At 36.1% G+C, this 22,576-nt stretch overlaps 1 protein-coding gene across 2 annotated transcripts in view; it reads right to left on the bottom strand.

Annotated features, from left to right (window-relative positions):
• hipk3b (homeodomain interacting protein kinase 3b) overlaps nucleotides 1-22,576 on the bottom strand; it is a 98,359-nt gene that overhangs the window by 5,641 nt on the left and 70,142 nt on the right. Inside the window, exons 8-13 of one of the 2 annotated variants that reach the window (XM_056267892.1) lie at nucleotides 7,621-7,738; nucleotides 5,359-5,480; nucleotides 4,296-4,411; nucleotides 3,978-4,142; nucleotides 1,862-2,155; nucleotides 354-500 (exon numbers count right to left, since the gene is read on the bottom strand). In XM_056267892.1, the coding sequence (XP_056123867.1) occupies nucleotides 354-500; nucleotides 1,862-2,155; nucleotides 3,978-4,142; nucleotides 4,296-4,411; nucleotides 5,359-5,480; nucleotides 7,621-7,738 (962 nt within the window). Of the gene's footprint in view, nucleotides 1-353; nucleotides 501-1,861; nucleotides 2,156-3,977; nucleotides 4,143-4,295; nucleotides 4,415-5,358; nucleotides 5,481-7,620; nucleotides 7,739-22,576 lie in introns of both variants that reach the window. The other variant, XM_056267891.1, reaches the window with a different exon arrangement.

Genomic DNA, 22,576 nt, shown 5'->3' with positions numbered 1-22,576 from the left:
ATCATTATAAAGGTTTTTAAACGAAAAAACATTCGCTTACACGCATTTGAGAATCAGAATATCAGATAGTTCATGATATAGTTAACAAGTTTGTGAATATTTGAATAAAAAGGGGAAAAACTAAATAAAAGCAAAACATCTCTCATACAGCACTATTGTGGCTGCGGTGTGTCACATGACAAGCATGACGCGTCGCCACGGAAATAATAAGGTGATACGTTCTAAAATAAATGTCGCCTTAAACTCACGCTGGGGGCTGAGCTAGAATATTTTAAACTTGCGTGCGAAAGGGATTACTTTGGGCTCAAATCCTCATTCAGACAGTAGTAAACGTGAGTGCATGAAATACAGACCTGTTGGGTCTCTTGCAGGGGGAGGAGCTGGACTGCTCTGAAGCTGATGAACTGGTACTAAGGGTTGAATCGGGACTGCTCAGGGAACAAACCCGCTCCATATTGAGGGTGCTCTTACATGCCTCACACTCCGGACTACCTTTACACCTGAAACGCAGTGGGTGCACACACTCTAACACTGCCTTTACAAGCCATTTATCACATATACAGCTCAGCAACATTGCAAACATCCCTCTAATGATTTGTATTGAAAATATAAGCCTCAATTTATCAAATTCAGTAGCACCTCATTGCAGTACATGAGATCCAGGGGGCGGAGTTGGATCCAGATCTAAGGGGTGGAGATGGGTAGGATTAGGGGTGGGGTTAGGGATCAGGGGGCGGAGATGGGTAGGTTTAGGTTTAGGATCCGGATCCAACTCCTCCCCCTGGATTTCGTGTTCTGCAGTGAGGACCATCTCATCAAATTCAGCTGAGGTTTTCCAAATATAACATAGCTCCGTATCATAAGTCATGCTGCAATGTTCTCTTCTTCACCCTATCACCCTGTCTCCTTCCTTCCATGGTACACTGAAAGAGATATGATGTATGGCCAGAAGTATGTGGACAAGTTTCCAGTAGGGCTGGGATGGTTACCGCATTACCGCAATACCGCGGTCACGTGACTCCAACCGCGGGTCTGAGCTCGTCACCGTCATCACCAAAAAAAAAAAAAAAAAAAAAACATTGGCCTGCACATGTGTGCACGTTGTGTCTAATGATATGGATTCATTGATTCTAATGACATGGATTATTTCTAATGATAGTGTGTCTTACATGGATTCAAGGTTTTCTAAACAAAACTTATCAAAAGATGGAGCAAATCCCTTTCGCGAGTTGGGGAGCGCAATGTTCCATGACACATAGCATTACATTCGTATTAGAGATGCGCGGATGGGCTATTATTATTTCATCCGCAACGGAACCGCAGCACAAAACTCATCATCTGTCTGGTGTTCATCTTTCATTTCGTTCAACATCATAATGTATTCTCCTGAAAATGATGAATTCAATGCGAATGTATCTGAGAATATTCTTAAATAAGGAAATCTATTCAGTGATTGGTTCATGCCAAATTACAGCTTAATGAAAATTGGACTCTTTCAAATTGTGCTAGTTTTTTTCGGATGTAGGTGAAAATATTTAACAAAGTCTGTCTAGCAAAAACGCCTTCCGGTGAGTGCGCGGAAGTCTGTCGGGGGGGGGGGGGGGGGGGGGGGGTGGGGGGGGGTGTTTAAAGCGGTTTACCGCTATACCGCGGGAATATCTTGCTTTTCAACCGCGGTTAGAAAAAATACATACCGCCCCAGCCCTAGTTTCCAGTAATTCAGTGTGTAAAAATATTCAAAGCTTACTACTTCCACCTTGTGCTCCATTAAAGTTTTTTTTTTCTTGAGCAACATTAGGGCGAGTAAATTCTGACATTTTTCTTAGGGTGAACAATCCTATGTATTAGACAGGTAACTCACTCTAGTGAATGTTTCTGAGAGTCCGGCCCCTCCTCATCTGTACCACTGCTGATACTGATGACGCTGCCAGCAGGACTGGGAGAGTCAGCGATCACAATGGTCTGCCTCTGCTTCTGAGACACAGTCGATTCCTCGTACTCTTGTTTCGCCTTACAGTATGTAGGCTCCTCCTCTGGCACCACCTCTACTACACATTCTGCTGCCTCTTCCTCTGTGTTTTTGGCACCGTCTACCATCTTTGGGGACTGGCATGATGAGTTTTGGGAATTGGTGCTGTGCATGAAGTTGTTACTTCTACGTGGGATGATAATGATGAATTAGATAGGTAGGCATGACAAAAATGTAATAACCGATGTCAACTACTTTACTACTTTTGAGCTTGCTGATAGCCACTTGTAGCAAACAAAGCATAGTGGCAAATGTTTGATCAACCTAATCAAGATGTGTATATATATATATATATATATATATATATATATATCCAACAGTATGGAATGCAAAGTGTGTCACTTCAATTGATTCAATTCATTTGAAAATAAAAAGTAAACAAATAACTTACCAAGAATCTGACTTTTGGGTCTGAAATCTTCACTAACATTTACCAAAAGTAAATTCTCTTTAAAAGGCTTTTTTAAAAGTTGCATGTAAAATGATTCTTTAAACAAATATTGATTTATTTAAACGATTATTTATCTTTGATGTATTTTTTGTTTAATTTCTTAATATTTGAAAATAAACAAACATTTCACTGTATTAATTCGCTTTAAGAAATTGACCAATAAAAAACACATCTGAAAAATGCTGATTAATGAATACAAGTGTACCGTTCGTCAAAAGGGTGTACAAAAAATTAAATGGTATTTATTTAACATTATAATGCAATTATAATTTTTAAACATTTAGAAAAATACACCCATTTATTGGACAATTTGTAGTGATTATTATTTTCTGACTTTTTAAATCAGTAAAAGTCATGATTGTGCTTTGAACAACGTTTACCTTTGCAATTTAAAAGTTAAAAATTATCAGTTAAAAGTTAAAGCTATTTAAAAAGTTATGTTTTATCATAACAATTTTATATGCAAGCATAACACTGGCAAAGTTCAGTTTGAAATGTATTATGTAAAATAGCAATATAATCCTGAACTTGAATAGATTTCCAATAAAATATTTGCAACATATATTGGTGCAAAATGAACATGAAATAATAGATTTTTTTTTACAATAGATTTAACATTATCAGTGTCCATTTACTGACCGTTTCATTTTTTATTGTGTAATAAATTGATAATAATTTATTTCTTTTTAATTGAAAAGGGAATAAATAATAAACAAATAAATCAATACTTTTTTTTTACCCAAAAATGTATTAATGTTGATGTTTTGTCATGGGCCTAAAAAAAACTAATAAATAAAATAACTACTGCATTATTTTTTATACACTACCGTTCAAAAGTTTGGGGTCAGTGAGAATTTTATTTTTATTTTTTGGAGGAAAGAAATCAATACTTTTATTTATCAAGGAATAATTAATTTGATCGAAAGTGACAGTAAAGACATTTATAATGTTACAAAAGTCTTTTGAACTTCCTATTCATCAAAGAATCCTAAAAAAAAAAACTACAACTGACAGACCAACAACTGTTTCAACATTGATAATAATAATAAATGTTTCTTGAGCATCAAATCCTCATATTATACTGATTTGTGAAGGATCATTTGACACTGAAGACACTGACACTGGTGATGCTGAAAATTCAGCTTTGATCACAGGAATAAATTACACTTTACTATATATTCACACAGAAAACAGCTGATTTACACTGGAATAATATTTAATACTATAACTGATTTTTGTTGTATTTTTAATCAAATAAGCGCAGCCATGGTTAGCAGAAGAGAATTCTTTTAAAAGTATTTAAAATCGTACCGACCCCAAACTTTTGAACGGTAGTGTATTTAACTGCATATTTACACGTAAAAAAAACCTCAATTTTATTTTTTATTTTTTAATGAATTGATTTATAATCGGTTCCTTCATTTTTTTTTTTTTTTAAGTGGCACTCCTAGCCCTCCATACACTGACAGCATGTCCAGATATGGTATGTGGATTAACCTGTTTGAAGATGGTTTATTTCTCTTGTTAGCAGCTGGCTGTGGCCACACCACATGAGCTATCCCTATGCTGATAGGCTGGTGAGCAGACATGGCCATTGGGTTTGTTAACAGCGGCTGGTGGGGCATCATGGAGCTGTAATGGTTGCCATGGGAATGAACTTTCCTGCAAAAGATGGGAGAGAAACAAAGCCTTTCAGTGTGGAGGAAAGTGTACAAAGAAAGATGACTCACACAAGAGCTTGAAAAGCGTTTTAATATCGGAAACAGATAAATAGAGCAGTGCAAGTACAATGACAGAGAGGCTTGTTTCACCCACCCCCATTCTGCTAGTCTCTGCGGACCTGCCACTGTGTCTGAGGCCAATGTCGCTGCTGAAGGGGCCACCTGAGGCCAGGTGGGCACCAGGATTTGCTGAGGACGATTTGACCACGCCTGCTGTAAAAAAAAAGAAAAAGAAAAAAAAAAGGCATGCTAACTTCCTGAAATGGATAACATAACTCAAAATGTGTCCTTGTCACCTCCTTAAAGTAGCATTTAAAGACTAAAAGGATAGTTAACCCAAAAATGAACATTCTGTTATTAATTACTCACCCTCATGGCGTTTCAAACACGTACCACAAATGAATCTTCGGAAAACAAATTAAGATCTTTTTAGTGAAATCTGAGGGCTTTCTGTCCGTCCATTGACGCAACTACCAATTTCAAGCCACAGACAGGTAGTAAATACATCATTATAGTAATCCATTTGACTCCAGTGGTTTAACCTCAATTTTATCAAGAGACACAAGTGCTTTGTTTGCACAAAAAAAAACATAACTTACCACTTTATTTACAAAATATTAATCTCCAACGCTGGTTTACGAGAGCACCACAACGCATGTGTGTTATGTTGATGCAAAAGAAGACGTCGTTGCATTAACGTGCGTCGGAGCTTAATACTTATATTAATAATTTACTACTTTATTATATGTTTTTTTGCGTCACATGGATTACTTTAAAGATGTCTTTACTACCTAACTTTCCAGGGGGCTTGAAAGTGGTAGTTGTGTAGGCTGTCAATGGAGGGACAGAAAGCTCTCAGATTTTATTATAAAGATCTTCATTTGTGTTCTGAAGATGAACGAATGTCTTACAGGTTAGGAACGACAAGAGGATGAGTAATTAATGACAGAATTTTCTTTTTCGGGTGAACTAACCCTTTAATACACTGACAAGTATTTTTTTTGTGTCCAGTAACCATGTCAATAAAATATATGCAAACAATACATTAAATAAGTTACTTTTCCTGTAAGCCCGATATTAAACAACTGACTAAATGGAAGAGTGTGATTGTTGATAAAAGTTTGTTTATTTATCAATCAATCCCTATTTGTGTTTACCTGTGTAATGACCCCTGGTCTGATCTGAAGAGGCTGGATGGCAGAGGCTTGTGTCACCAGTGGTACTGTGCTCTCCATGCGCACAGAGAATCCCGCTGGCTTATTTGGGTTAGGTGGGAGACCTGTGACATGAGGCATGTTTATTATTGTTAACTAATATTTTCATTTTAGTTTAAGTTGAAATACTAAAATTAACTAAAAACTAAAACTACAGACATACGTGACTCGTGCTGGCAAAATGAGCACATTTTAAAAATGAGTTATTGCTGTTTTCACATTCTCTATTAATAAACCTTCAGATTTATATATGTTTTGTTTGAATCTGACAATAAAAATAATTCAATAAGCTACACCTGTTTGAAGTTGATAGAGTCAGCAAAGTAAATTTTGAAAAAAAAAAAACTAGTAAAAGTTTTCTGAAGGTTCCAAAACAAACCAAAAAAATCCAAAATCACCTAGCAACCAACCATAACCATAAAATCCCTGGTAATAACACCAAATTTGGCACACACCAAGTTAAAACCCATATCTATATGGAAAATATATGTTACAGTATGAGAAGCGCGTCACTGGTTAAGGGCTACCCATGTAGCAATAATAACAATAACTAACAAATTCCCCATGTTAATTCTGTGAAATCATTTTCATGATTTTTTTCTGCAATCGATTAATTGATGATAATTGAATCGCTAAAACTTCGATTTTCGATTAAGCAAGGTCATGTGCATGTGTAATGCAGGCGAAAGGAAAAATGAAGCGAGTGCGCCGGAGTAATGTTTGGGATCATTTTGTGCATTTGCAACCTTGTTGTTTTGTGCAAATGTAAGTTGTAATATTGTGTTCATTTTGAGTAGGGCTATATATGATTTCTCACACATAGGATGCATTTGGTGAAGAATTAACATGGTTGTAAAACGCACTGGTTGTCAGCTTCAGCGCACACAGCTCAAACAGCAATGCACGACTAATAATATCTATGATTGGGACTGTCATATTATATAACATTATAATGAAAACACTATTGTAATAAATCGTAGTGAATTTATTGGGTTTAGTTGCAGCGTTGTTCCAGGAAGAGAAAGTCCACAACAGGAATTACACATTCTGACTAGCTGGCATCTGAGGCGCGTAGGTGACAGTTGTATTAGTCGTTATATTTGATTATTAAATGAGTAATTTAATTAAATGATCAATCCCATCGACTCATTTTACAATCCTACTAGCCCTTTATTTCAGACTAAAACCCTTCTAATTAATTTGGTGAGAAACATAGCATATGTTCTATATGGCTATATGCCACTGCAGTAGACACATATTGCATTACTAAGGCTAACTAACTATTAATCGATTAATTGACCGTTAATTCAAACGGCGATCGATCATGGGAATTTGTGTAAATTGACATTCCTAGTCCATGCCCAACAATTGCTACATTAATGTCCACAATCATCTTGTTTAGGTGGTGGCACATTACCACTGAACGTGCCGAACGCAAAACGCAGTGCATTTAAGTATTAGCCACCGACTGAACACTCTCACTATCATCCATTTCCATTACAAAACAGGTATACATCTACGAAATAGTTTACTTTTCGTGTTTTCAGAGGATGGACGCTTCCATGATACCACAATGTGCCACCGCGCGGGGTGTTTTGATGAAATCACTGAAGGCTTTATTGCGACTGGTTAGCAACAAGCTGGTTTTGTTTACATCAGCATGGGTTTGAAAATCCCATTTCATTGGTTCAGACTCACGACATGGAGAATTAGCTATGAATATTCACAAAGTTGGAAAGCATTTTTTTCATGGATTATTAAAACAAAGGAAAGATTTGTGAAGGTACACCTCTCAGAAAACATACACAAACATAATTTTGGATGTTTAATTGCTATTTGGATAATTTGGATTGTTAGATGAGGGCTTAATAAACTTATTTTTTGTGAAAAACTCAAATGCAACCAAAATTAACATTTTACTTGTTTTGCTGGTAGCATGCAATTAGCCTGTGAGCCTTTCAACCAATTTTGCCAGCACGGGTTACATATTAAATAGACAAAAAAATATATATATATATTATCAAATATTAACAAAAACTAAATTAGTACATTGATGATACTAAAATAATACTGACATGGAAACAAAATGACAAAAAAAAAAAAAAAAAAAAAAAAAAAAAAAAAAAAAAACGTTATAGTATCATTTTACTGTTGACAAACATTGTGGTTGATCTAGCTTGAATCTGATGACTGAAGGTAAAGTACCTTGAATGGTTGGGGGACAGAGAATAAGCGCCTGTTGGAAAGAGTCACCAAACTGTGCACTTCCTGTCTGGAGAGGGATTCCAGGATGCATCACTGATGGGGCAGATGAGCCTAAAGCCTACAGAAAGAGAAGAGAAAGAAAAAACAACATACAGTCTGAATGACAAAGATTAAAGGGGTCATATTCAGTTGCACTTTACTTTAGAGTCCTCTTATGCATGTACATACTATGTAATTACTATGTAATAACTGGGTAAAAACTATGTACTAATTCTAAACCTAACCCTAAACCAATGTAGTGACTTTATATCACTCAGTACTTTCTTGCGTACACTGAAAGTGCACATATTGGAAAATAAATTGCAACTTCATGCTATAGTTTTTTTTTTTTTTTTTTTAAGTTTCATCAAATGTTTCTGTGGACACACATTAAAGTGAATTAATGTCCAGTAATGTCCAATAGAGGGCGACATGGTGTTAATAGACAGAACATCAGTATTGCCCTGATGAAACTATTTGACATTACATAATTTTTTGTATATAAGACCTAAAAATATTTAAATATATATAAATCTTCCCGTTCAAAAGTTGACATGCTTGGTTCTTAATATTACAAGAGAATCATACAATTACAAATGGCTGCAAGCAGTCACTAATGTAAAAGGAAGAAACGACATTTGAACAGGATAATGTGTTATAATAACGTTATTTTTTTAATGATGTCTTTATTGTGCGTTGACTTTAAGTCAAAAGTATGGTCCAAAAAGTTAAGAGAAGATATCATCGCCCTTCACAAACAAGGAACAGGCTACAAAAAGATAGCGAAGGCACTAAATGTTCATAGAGACAGCATAGTTGGCAAGTTCAAAGATAAAGGAACAGTGGTTATGCTACCTAGATGGGGCAGAAAATGAAAGCTATCAATGGCTGCAACCAGATTTCTGAGAAGGCAGGTTCAGAAAACCCCCTGAGTGACTGTAAAAGACCTACACCAGGACTTGGTGGCAACAGGCACTGAGCTTTCAGCTGCACAGTAAGGCGCGTAGTCGCGTACTAAACGCATACGGTTTCCATGCCAGAACTCCAAGACGTACACCACTACTGACCCAAAAAGCACAAGAAAAGTCAGCTCCAATTTGTTCAAAATCATATAAATAAGCCACAGAAGTTTTGAGATTCTGTTCTGTGGAGTGATGAAACAAAACTGGAACTTTTCGGCCATATGGATGCATGTCTGAAGGAAGAAGAATGAAGCATATGCTGAAAAGAACACTTTGTCTACAGTTCAGCATTGTGGTGGCTCGGCGATGCTCTGGGATTGCTTTGCATCCTCTGGCACTGGAAACCTGGAGCGTGTGGAAGGCAAGATGGATTCATTGAAGTTTCAGGAAATCCTAGGAGAAAACATCATGCCGTCAGTGAGGAAGCTGAAGCTTGGGCGTAATTGGACCTTCCAGCAGGACAATGATCCCAAGCATACCTTAAATTCCACCAAGCCTTGGTTGCAGAAGTCATCCTAGAAGATTCTATAGTGGCCATCACAGTCACCTGACTTGAACCCCACAGAAAATCTCCGGTGGGATTTGCAGAAGACGGTTTCAGCACGCAAACCCAAGAATATTACTTAACTGGAGGCCATTGCTCATGAGGAATAGGCTAATGTTCCTCAGAAATGCTGCCAGAAGCTGGTGTCAGGTGATCTCATTTGAAGCTGGTCATAACAGCAAAATCGATTACAACTGTACTTACAGCATAACACTACAGGCAAATCCCCTGGATTTTTTCAAGCACTGGATAATTCTGAGATTTTGGTCTAGCCTGAATAAAGACAAATTGTGGCTTCAAAATAGTGGAAAGAAAACATAAAATACACATTTAAGTGTTTATTTTATAACACTTTATATATTTACAGGTCTTTAGATCAACGTTCACATACTCCTGAGCAACATAGCCATAACTCCAGGGTACAGAATAAAACAAACAGTGTGTTAGCAGTGTGAACGTGATCAAAGAGTGTGAACGTAACCAAGGCAACTCCTTCAGAAGCCACACAATCAATGTTCTTCTTTTCCAACTAACTGTGAACAGCTGACTGTATTTACATCTTTTAATTCAATTTACCAGTTTTCAAAATTGAAAGTTACAAAAGTCAAGGAGAGCCACATTATGTCGTAAAAACCAAACTACCACGCTTAAAAGATCATCAAAATATCATCAATAATCAGCGTGTCATCTTAGATCAGTTTGGTGTGTGTAGAAAGTTTTCTGCCGTGTCTCTCCTTGGAAACCAAATGTCCTTTCCATGTTGCCATGATGTCAGTAATGTTGCCGTGACAACGGCAATAAGGGTTCAAGTTTGTGAGATAAGAAAGACCAGAATTCAGAACTGACAAGAGCCATTTATATTATGGACAGCATTAAAGACTACAACAACACATACTACTTTACAGCTTGCAAAAATGCTTGTTTCTAAAAGCCGGTTTTTAATAGGAAAGTTTATATTGGCCATGAACACACTGCAGCTAAATTTGGTTGTCAATTCACCTTTTAGTGCTTAATCCTGTTCCGAATTTACTCCTGAAAAATTCAGGTAGTGACAACCGCATTTACAAAAATTCTATGTAGTGTGTACGGAGGCGAACTGACCAACTAGTTGTTAATGACATACGACTAGAGATATGAAAGATGACAGATGAAAGATACTTCTCTGATGCATACTTCAACGTGCATCAGAGGATTTATCTCTCGTCTGTATGTGTGGTGCAAGAAATCACAGGGAAAGCAGTACAAGCCTGACTCATTCGTGCTGGCATACATTACAGGCAAATCAGCGAACAAGAACAAGCCTATAAAAAAAAAATGAAATAAATGGAAATGCTTTAAGCTGAAAATAAGAATATCACGACCTGCACCTGCTCACTTTAATAACTCCAGAAACTCGATCGCTGTATGAGCCAAGCTTAAACAACAATCCCAATAACACTTATAATAAGTGGGCATGGCAACAATGCAAGAGCACGCTCTGTGAAGCAGCCTTTAAAGTAGGGTGACCAGAAGTCCCATTTTCCCCGGGACAGTCACTTATAAAATGTATTAACAGACTTATTATGAAGAAAAAAATATATGTCGTATTTCTTCTTTCCTAAATTATCTTTGCTAGGTGATCATAAAAGCGAGTAGTGGTCTTGTCACGCGTGAATAGCCTAATCAAAGGTGGCCAAGCTCGTTATATTTTGGAGAACAAAATTACCATCCAATCACAATTCGTTATCGATTAACTTGCAGTTAGATAAGGCGGGATATAATAAAAACGCAAAGATGTCAAAGAAACGTGTGTACATTTAACGAGGATCTTCAAAAAGAGTTTATCAAGTTATTATGCGCAGTAAGTTGGGGAAAAAAAACCTCAATGTATCGCGCTGAATGACACGCACCAGAAACGCTCTCTTCGACAGCACTGCACACAATCCCAAATTCAGTTCTCTTTGCACTTAAATGGTCAAATACAGACACAGACACATTATGTGGATTATCTTAAGTAAATACAGTCGATTATGGCTTAAATGAACGTAAACAATGGTTTGGTGAAAACTGGATGTGTGTCAGTATAATATATCAAAGCATTCGGTCTCAAAGTGACAGCGGCCTAAACTACCTATCTGTGTCATTCATGTTAATCAAACAACTAAAGATGTTAAATAAATGTATACATGTTAAATAAACCTACTGTAACTGAAAAACGTAGTTTATTTAATGTGTATCTATCATATTTCTCCTATTCTTTGTAATTTGCCTCATCCATGAACAATGTCCCATCGGACTGCTTTCCATCGGCAGTGGAGATGAATATGACAACTCCCATCATTCCATGCTCCTTCACACCGTCAAGCTACGCCTTTGTTATTGTTTTGAATATGCGACCTCTAACAGTGAAAATTACATACTGCGCCTTTAAGCACAAACAAAACACGATGGCTCTGTCGACTGTGCTTTAGTTAAAATTGCTGAACAAAATGAGTCTTTTGTCACTGTAATATTTCTTTGGTCAGAATAGTGGATAGCAAACACGTGAGACGCCAGAACGGTGTCAATCATCGCAGTTTTGGGAGCGAGTCATGTTCTGTACACATAAGGAACGATAATTTAGGGGACCCACTCCCGCATTTAAATGTGGTTGTCACTCCTGAAATTTACAGTGTGTACGTGGCCATTGAGGCTTATTATGACTGTAGTGAGGCAGCGTGTGCTGTGACAGCCCTGTTTTGACAGCCTGTCATCACCTGCGCTGAATGGAGCATGTCATGCGGAATGAGTCAACGTGACTCTCCACATGTTAAAAAAATAAAAGGCAAGAAACAGAAGTCACAATGAAGGAACAAAGTGACAGGAGTGCAAGACAGAGCAAAAGGAAGAAACTAAAGGATAGATGATGTAATACTGTATCTGTCGGGCAAATGATCCAGCACATGAAAATTAAAGTGTGCAAACCATAAAAGCAATCATACAGATACAAATAATAAATATATATATATATATATATATAAATATAGCTGCGAGCAGCGATTACGGGCCCAAGCCGGTGGCACCGCAACCCCGGTTCCTTTAGTTACCTAAAGGCACCGGGGTGGCGGTGCCGCCGGCTTTGGCCCATCATCGCTGCTCGCAGCTATATTTATATATATATATATATATATATATATATAAATTATATATATATATAAAAAAAAAAAAATATATATATATATATATATATATATATCACTTGCCTTACCGGATTAGAACAATGAAAACAATAAAAAAATAACTAGGGAATCACTAAACCGAGAGAATTAATCTGTTTTGATGATACACTCAAAATATTACACAAGCAATTCTTTAAATTTAATGATATTCAGAACAGAACAAGAATAAAAAAAAACTATAATTAAGAAATAACCGAAATAATTGAAAGCGAAAGTGAAAGTAGGTGGTGTTTGGCTCACGTAACTCTCTCATTAGAATCAAACTGTTTCAACATTTGCGATGTATTTGGATGCTAAACTATTCTTCATTATGGGCTTTGTACTTCACTCAGGTTTCAATATGTGTGTGTGTGTGTGTGTGTGTGTGTGTGTGTGTGTGTGTGTGTGTGTGTGTGTGTCTGTGTGTCTGTGTGTGTGTGTGGGTGAGGTGCGGGTGCGGGTGCGGGTGCGATTGAACTGTTACACATAAAAACATACTCCGTCATTTTGTTCATAGAGGACATCATTCAAACTGCAAAGTGTTTACTTATATTTGTGTACACTCGCAATAAAACACAACAAAGTGCTTTTGTCAAACTATAAACTCTTGTCAAACTGTAACCTACAACTGTCACCCAACTAAAATCACACGCACACACTGTCTAAAAGCAAAAAATATTTATCCAACCCCATTTAAAACAGTCTGTGGGAGCCATCTTTTGGACATTCACCATATCGCATTGATTTTCATTTATTGTCCTCAGAGCCCTAATCTGTTTATTTTTCAATTACACATTCTACATTGATTAAAAAAGAAAATTCTAATGTGTTTTTATTTTATACAGGAATAAGTTATTTATAATTCAGATGAGAATAAAGTTAGTGTTAGTTCAAATTTTAAGGAAAACAAATATATTGATCTGAAATATAGCACATTCATCTCAGGTTAAATTACCAAACATACAATCTTAATTTAATTTAAAGCAAACGATACATTTAAAATATATGGGTTGTATGCATATTTTGGAATTTAAAAAAAAGATATATATCCAAAAAGACAAGGCCTTAAACTTGAACAAGGGTTAAACTCTTGTCGCTGTAAGAGACACAATGATTCAGCATTTTGAACGAATCGATTGACTCAAAGATTCAATGACCAATCCATAAACATGTATTGTCTCATTCATGAATGACTCAGTCGTTCGAACGAATCATTTGAACGAATGAATCAATGACTCACTCATTAAGACGGTCGCCTGGCGACACCTAATGACGGTTTAGTGTTATGTTTAAAAGTATCATTCTTTCCAACTCATATTTAAAACAATCTCACATTATTTAATGCATTGTTATTTTTCAGTGTAAACGATTTAATTTGATCACCCCTACCTAGAGTAACAGCCATATAGTGTCTTATTATTCTAAATAATTGAATTTATTGATCAAATTTACAAATTAAAAATGAAAGATGAAGCATACATTTAATAAGACTAGACTAGGGGTGCCCAGCAGATATTACAATTGGCAGATTTAAATATACCATGGCCCCCCACCGTCAATTTGGTGTGTGTATAATAAAATCATTTAGTCACTACAATTAAAACTTGAACGTATTTGCTTACTAAATTGTGAGCAGAACGAAAGTTGCAGCAAAGATCAGCAACAGGAGTCAAAATTCATTAATCACGAGAGTGAAGAGCTGACTGGAAAAATTATGACGGAATATTTTGTGTAAAAGCGCCTATATAAGCGAATCTGTCATTTACTCTTTTGTTGTTGTCTTTTCCCTGAAAACCGGAAGCAATCGGTCCCCGATATGGCGCTAATTTTAGTGACACTAAAAAGTATGCGGCTGCACTGGAATTCATAACGGTGCGCGTCCATGGCGACGAGCGAGCAAAACAGAGCGAATGTTTTTTCATTTCTACTTCCATAGAAATTCATTCGAGCGCACTGTGAGCGCCACCACTATAAATGTCCGTGCGGACGTCCTTACTTTACTTTCACTTTTAACTTAGCGATTTAACACGTTTTACACGTCAAATAACCGGTGAGAAAATATTCTCGGAGTCACATAGGCTACCTAATATATTTAAATACAATAGGCCTACCTGATTTTGAACACAAGAGGGCAGTATAGCCCTATGTATTATTTGATATATTTATTTTTTTAACTGAATAGTGCATCCTGGCTGTTTTTAAACTTGTACATTACTCTTAAATTGAAAACAAGAATAAAATGGGTTTAGTTGTGATATTTGTATAATTTTATCTAGAAATAAATGGTGTATAATTAAATTTTTAGAAGATATGAGGCTTTTAGTGTTTATTTTTTTTTTACATGATTTTAATCCCTCGCCATAGCAAAACAATTAGAGATATTCAATAGATATTCACAATTATGCTTCTTTAATGTATTTTCATCATGTTGAAAAAGTTTGGTGGGAATAAAATAAACCACTTAAGAGGAGTGGGTAAAAATGTAGAGCCTGGTTTTGCAAAACATCCACATTAAGACAAAAATAGCCCACTTCCTGTTGGGCTGGCTTAAAGTTGTTTGGCCCGATGAGATCTATATACCGAGTTTCATAATATTACATGCAAGTGTGTTTGATTTATGGACCAAATTTTCTGACGAAGTTTATGGACCAAGTTAATTTAATTAATAAACTAATTATATAAAACTATTTTCAATGCACTACAATTCAACTGGTTATATGCCTTTACTTATTAATACAACTTATTTAAAAAATACAAGGCGTAAGACATTTATTTTCTTTTTTAATGCAGGCCAAACAACACAGCAGTCAAATGGTTAATCTAGCCCCCCTCCCCCTCCCCACACTCACAGACACACACACACACAGAGACGTAGGCTCAGAGAGAGAGAGAGACATAAAATGACAATTTTCAAACCAAAATATCTGACTTCCTGTTGGTTGGAGCTATTGAGTGTAAATTAGAAACTTGTCTGGCTGGAGGAGAACAATACACATACCGATTTTTATTACTGTAGATAAAATTAATCCCCCCACTTTTGACAAAAGGTGGCGCTACTGAGCCCTCAACACGCCCGTTTCTGAAACTTTGCACATGTCTACTGGCTAATAAATGAGATGTGTCTGTCGAGTTTCATGCAATTTTAAGCAATTTCAGGCATGCTAAGAGTCTCAAAAGCATAAAAAAAGAATATTAAAGTTTGATGCGTTGCCACGACAACAGTATCTAAGATATCAAGAATCCATTCACAGGTCTACATCTGCCGTGTGTTTACATTATAGTAGTGAAGTTTGAAGCAAATCGGGTAAAAATAAGAGGGTGATTTCAAAGCATTTAGGAAGTGACACACTTCCTTCTGCCAGTTGGTGGCGCTATAACTTTGACTCACAATAGTCACATCCATGTGATCGGGCTCTTACAACGAACACACTGGTGAAGTTTCATCAAGATCAGTTAATGTATGCAGTAGTTATGACACACTTCCTGTTTCACGTTTCTCGCCATAATTTTGTTTCCTCGCCACGGCCAAACCGTTCGAGATATCAAAAATCCCCTCGCAAACTTTCATCCTCAATGTCTTGACTTCATGCTGACCGAGTTTCGTGCCGTTTGTTTGAATTCTCTAGGAGGAGTATTTCACATTCCATTGCGTGTGTTTTACCAACAACCCTAAATAGCCGACTTCCTGTTGGGCTGGGGTAAAAAGTAAGAGTGTGAAGTATATATGAAACGAGGAGATCTACATGTGTACCGAGTTTCATATTATTACATGCAAGCGTGTTTGATTTATGGACCATGTTTTCGGACCCCGTTCCAGGGGGCGCTGTCGAGCCCCCCTGCCACGCCCGGGTACCATCTTCAGCCCGGCCCTGATGGCCGCGGGTTCTGACCAGTGTGCAAAGTTTCAGGAGTTTTTGAGCATGTTAAGGCCTCCAAAAGTGTCCAAAAGGTAGCAGAAAAATAATAAGAATAATAATAATAATAAATAATCCTAAGGAAAACAATAGGGCCTTCGCCCTTTGGGCTTGGGCCCTAATAATAATCTCAGGGCATTTTTTTATTTAAAGCAAGTTTTGCTCGGGCAAAACACCAGATTCTCCTACACGTATTACACTAACTATATTTTTGGAAAAATTTGGATTTGGACTATGAGATATACTTTATTCCTTTCCAGCAGTTTTTTTGGTTGTTTCAAACTAATAGATCAAACATCTATTAGAAAAAGCTAACTAACTGTAAGAAAAAGTACTTAATGCACTACTTTCTATCAAATTTAGCAATAAGTTACTAAGGAAGAGTATAATCAGGTAACCGCATTTAATAAGGTATACCATTTAAATATATATATATATATATATATACACACACATACACTACCGTTCAAAAGTTTGGGGTCGGTACGATTTTAAATACTTTTAAAAGAATTCTCTTCTGCTAACCATGGCTGCGCTTATTTGATTAAAAATACAACAAAAATCAGTTATAGTATTAAATATTATTCCAGTGTAAATCAGCTGTTTTCTGTGTGAATATATAGTAAAGTGTAATTTATTCCTGTGATCAAAGCTGAATTTTCAGCATCACCAGTGTCAGTGTCTTCAGTGTCAAATGATCCTTCACAAATCAGTATAATATGAGGATTTGATGCTCAAGAAACATTTATTATTATTATCAATGTTGAAACAGTTGTTGGTCTGTCAGTTGTACAGTTTTTTTTTTTAGGATTCTTTGATGAATAGGAAGTTCAAAAGACTTTTGTAACATTATAAATGTCTTTACTGTCACTTTCGATCAAATTAATTATTCCTTGATAAATAAAAGTATTGATTTCTTTCCTCCAAAAAATAAAAATAAATTCTCACTGACCCCAAACTTTTGAACGGTAGTGTATATATATATATATATATATATATATATATATACACACACCACATGGCATAAAATGAAAAGACGACAACACAGTAGCTACTTTTACGTTCATCCAAATAATGTATAATAGAATTGATGCATGTATGACTGCAAATTTAATAAATATTTGCAGGCAAGCATACTTTTTATATATGTCATCAATGCAAAAGTCACAGTGAAATTTTATTTTTGGCGAAAAACAGTTGAGCATCAAAAGGTTTACTGATACCTCTTTCATATTATTAAATTGTATATTAAATTATTTTATTACTATTGGTAAAAATAAGACACGTTACCTCTCAAACATCATTCATCCTTATTTTTGTAATTTTGTCTGATGTTTTTTTGATTAAATTGATGTTTTATTTTTTCGTTTCGTTCTGAAGAAAACGTCAAATTGCATTCTGCACACACACACACACACACACACACAAAGTGGAAACACTTTCATTTAAGGTGACGTAGTAACACGTTACTATGTACTTACTATAGTAATAACAGTAAATTATGCATAATAACAGGTAACTGACCCTAAATCAAACCCTAACTGTAACTCTATAGTAATGTAGTTAATTATATTACTCAGTAATTATCTGATTAAGTATAAGGGTGTCACGATTTCGATATTAAATCGAAATCGATCGAAATTAATTCAATGGTATCGAAATCGAAATAAAAAATGGTATCGTCGATACTGCCACGCCCCATGTCGCGTCCGTGATGGAAAGTTCGTATCGTTTTACAGACTCTATTGTTCAATCTCGTTCATCAAAATTAACTAAACTTTTTTTCTAGTCATTTCAGGGGCTTTAAATGTTATACTATTAACATGCAAATTCCCCGAACATTAAGAAGATGTACATAATGAATGCAGTGAAAAATAATTTACACTACAGGGAACAAATAATTACTTTACCTTCCGAGTCTTTTGTTCATTTGTCGCGTGACAGAGGCAATGAACAGATCGTTTATGATGAATGACTCATTCATGATGAACGACTCATCACGGTGCGGAAAACAAAACACCTGTTGAAAGGCTGCGAGTCCTCTAACTGACACATCATGGCAACTGCAGATATCGAAGACCCATCAACGGAACTTGAACACCCTCCTGCTTCTCTGAAGTCGCCGGTGTCAACATATAAAGCCACAGTTTGCAAGCTCTGCTATGCGTGTACCATATTCGTCCACTGGCAACACGACTAACATGGCTGCGCCAGGGCCGGATTAACCATTAGGGCAACTGGTCACTTGCCCAGGGGCACATGACATCTAAGGGGCCCTGCGTACCGTCAAATATTATGTTAGATCACGTTATAAACGCAGTCCTCACTTTCCTAATTATATGCATATTTTTGCAACCCATTCGATCAAAATATAATGTTAAATCGCGTCAAAAACAGCGTCTGTATTCCTGCGCAGTGAGCGAGAGCGAGCTATCATGTCGACTCGCGTCGCGTGACTTGACGCTCTGAAATTTGAAGTGATGGAGAAGCAGTTGCCTACGGTTGCCTAACATAAAGGTCTCGACTGTTTAGCGTTATATTTTGCCAACGAAGTCAAATTGAAACTGTGATATTGCTTCGTGCCGTTATAAAACAGCAAAAGACTTTAAGTAGCCTAGGCATTCTGTTTGTGCTGCGTGATTTAAAGAGAAGTGCGCACTTTGCTCACGCGATCAGCATGGTGATCTGGTGTTTTCTCCAAAATGAAAGCTCAAGGGTTTATTTCTGGCAATTAAAGAAATTAGGACAAAAGTATTGTACTTTTCCTATACTGTGTAATGTAATGCAAAATACTTTTAGGCTACATTTATAGGAGGTATATGATTTTACGTCATAGGAATAATTATATAAATCATTATTATAATAATTGTTTGGCATCCTAAAACACCAGTGATAATGTAATGCAGACTGAGACTCTATATCATAACTAAAAAGATGTTTGAGCCCTCTTTAATGTCCAGGTACAAGTCAATGCTTTTTCTTTGTTCAATGTGCACAGTTCATGGGTTAAAGCCGGTTGAAGCTCTTAAATGTGAGCTCTCAAAGTGCACCAGATTGATGCATTTAACCTTAAAATGTACAAAATTTTCTTGCGGGGGAGCATGCCCCCGAACCCCCCTAGAGGGATAGATTTCCACCCAACATAGTTTTATAAAATCCTATGGGAAACACAGATCATTTATGAAGTAATATGTACAACAAAGTTCTTTTTAAGTCAGTAATACAGTTAATGCCAAATTAAAATGTCCTTGGACAAACTACATTTGGCCTGCCTAAGGGGGGGCCTACAAGACATTGTGCCCAGGGCCCTCTGAATTCTTAATCCGGCCCTGGGCTGCGCATATCCGCAGACAGCACAAAAATATAGATTTGTCGGTCAAACCAACAACTGTACAAACTAGCCTACTCTCCCGTCTTCATTTGGAATTAAATTTCCAAGTAACTCAACTCGTGCAAATGCAATTACAAGCGCCTTAGGAGTATTCATCGCTGCAAATATGCGACCTTATTCGGTGGTGGAAAACTCCGGATTTAGGCATTTAATTAGCGTGCTAGAACCGCGCTACGAAATCCCAAGTAGAACGCATTTCACAACTACGGTGATACCCTCATTGTACAACAATGTAAAGGAGAAAGTTATTGAAGGTCTGAGAAGTGCACATTTAGTGGCCTTGACTACAGATTGCTGGACCTCCAAAGCAACACAGAGCTTCATGACTGTCACAGCACATTATATTAATGAACATAAATGTCATCTTCTGAGAAGACTGCAGTTACAAAAGCAAAGTAACCTGCCATTTAGTTTCTCTTAAGTTTCCAATTGACTTAATAAAGTTTATTGTTACATTTATGATGTTACTTGTTTTTGTTATATTTTAAATTTGGCAATGGTGTAGTGTACATTGTGAACAAATTTATATTGCATAATGCATAAACGTGTAGTCTAAAAATTGCATAGCAATCTGCGCTTTAAATTTTTTTTTTTAAATCGAGAATCGAATCGAATCGTGACCTTAGAATCAAAAACCTAATCGAATCGAGGATTTGGAGAATCGTGACACCCCTAATTAAGTACAATGTAACTATAGCCCTATTCGGACGGTAATTGTTTCTCATGTGGACGTCTTTAAAAATACATTTGCATGGCAACTCAGTGACCAAACTCGTGAGTTCGGATGGTGCTTTTGTGATCCTACGAACCGGGGAACTCCCTGCTCACATGGTCAGTCACATGATTGTCTGCTGTAAATAAAATGTAATATGCTTGGAATAATACGAATACATTTTTATTGATTAAATAACAATTAAATAATAAATAGGACATTATTGTCCTATTTAAACACTATATTTGAAATGGTTTTCTGTCTTGCATTTTATCTAATGGATGGATGTCATTTTAAAAATAACTAAATTAGCGGAAATAAGTTGAAGCAGCCTCTTTTTACATGAGGTAAACAAAGCTGCTTGGTTTATATTTTTAATGCATGTAATTGTATATAGCTAATACATATTTTAAAACGGTATTGCATATATTGCTGCCACAATAACGGCCCATTTCAAATGTTTAGCATTTTAGTGATAAAAATGTACATCTTTAAAATGCTTGCAAATTACAGTGAAGCGCAACAGTTATCACACGGTGCTCGGCAGTGGTCAAAAGGGATTTAAAATGTGAATTTTGAATTGATTCTTGTAAACTCAGAGATTTGGATTCGGACGGCAATTAAATTACCACACAACCTTGGTTTTTGTCAAAAAACAGTAGGTAATTCAGCTGGTGATTTTTACGTGGGTGGTGGGAGAAAAACACTGACATTCTGGATACAGACAGCAAAAAAATAATAATAAAAATAACAGACTAATCCCTGTAAATGTTGATAACACCTTACGTCCCCATCAGAAACAATTACCGTCCGAATATGGCTTATGTCACCTTAAATAAAATAAAGTGTAACCAATTATGTTATTTCAACTTAAAGTGTTCATGCTACCTTAACATTTTAAGTTTAGTCAACTTAAAATGTGAAGTTGTATTATGCGACAACTTGTATATTGGAATTATCTTAAGTTAAAGTTATTCTGACGTATAGCTAGTTGTGATAGCTAATTGCAACAATATATACAGGGTTTCTGCACACTTTTTAAAGTCAAATTTAAGGCTTTTTAAGACCTTTTAAGACCCAAAGAAAACAATTAATACCGTGCATTAGGGGTGTGCAATATTGACAAAAATATGTATCGTTATTTTCCAAGTTTTGTTGATAATAATTAGATAATATTTTACTGATTGTGATTTTGTGCTTGGTGCCATGGCTGGTTTAGGCCTGTTGTTGACAGCTGACTCACGAAGATATTCATATTTTTCATATTCTATGCAGTGGTCAGTTCACAGCAGTGACAGAAATAAATAAAAAATGATTAAGGGGTAATATTTGACACCTTAAATTGATTTCCAGGGGCATTTTCACCTATATATGGACATTTGTAGATGTATGCATCACCTTTTATGTCAAATTCTAACATTCAAATGAAACGCTATTAGAATAGTAACACAATACCACTGTTACCAGTCAAATTAAATCATTAAATCAAAATCCATCTTTGCAGTGCAGAGGTGACACAGAAGTGACATCAGAACTGACATTAATATATTTACACTGCATTTAAAATTGCATAAATAAAGCTATGAGATTGTTTTTTAAATTCAATATTTAAATATGAACTGATTTCTAATTTTAACGTTCTAATTAAAGGGTACTTTAAATGTGAAACTAAAACCGCCAGTAGGTGGCGGCAAGGCACTGTCTTAAGTGAGTTGAGGGAGTCATTAATTCAACCGATTTGTTCAACAGCGGATTCATTCGGAAAAGCAGCAAGTGATTGTTCATTGTTCATTAATGTGATATAATTTGATCTCAAACAAATTAAGAAAATAAAGTGGGTTGAGTCCAAAAAGCTCAAAACTAATTTTAGAATTGTTATGATGGCAACTAAAGACCATTTGAAAAAGTTAAATATAGGCCTACACAAATAAAATGTTTAGGTTACAGCTGCATCGGTCTCTGAGAAAAAAAACAACAGCAATTTGATGGATTTGATGTTACTAAACTCTGAAACCAGAAACAATAAACTATTTTTAGTTTGAAATGATCTATACAGTATGCGTTCTCTGCCACGTCAAGACGCAATTGGCTTGACTGCATGTTCAAGGCATATGTTAAAGATTGTTGCTATATGACCAAACATTTCACTGTACCAATCTTTTTTATGGATCCTAAATTTGGGGAGCTGCCCTGTGTCCAAACCCATGGGCTTCGTGCT

The sequence above is a fragment of the Rhinichthys klamathensis genome, unplaced genomic scaffold (assembly GCF_029890125.1).
Source record: "Rhinichthys klamathensis goyatoka isolate OS25496 unplaced genomic scaffold, OSU_Roscu_1.1 h1tg000265l_1, whole genome shotgun sequence".
In the NCBI taxonomy this organism is placed as follows: Eukaryota; Metazoa; Chordata; class Actinopteri; order Cypriniformes; family Leuciscidae; genus Rhinichthys; species Rhinichthys klamathensis.
Note: the sequence above shows the minus strand (reverse complement) of the source record. Positions and strands in the feature narration are given on the sequence as shown.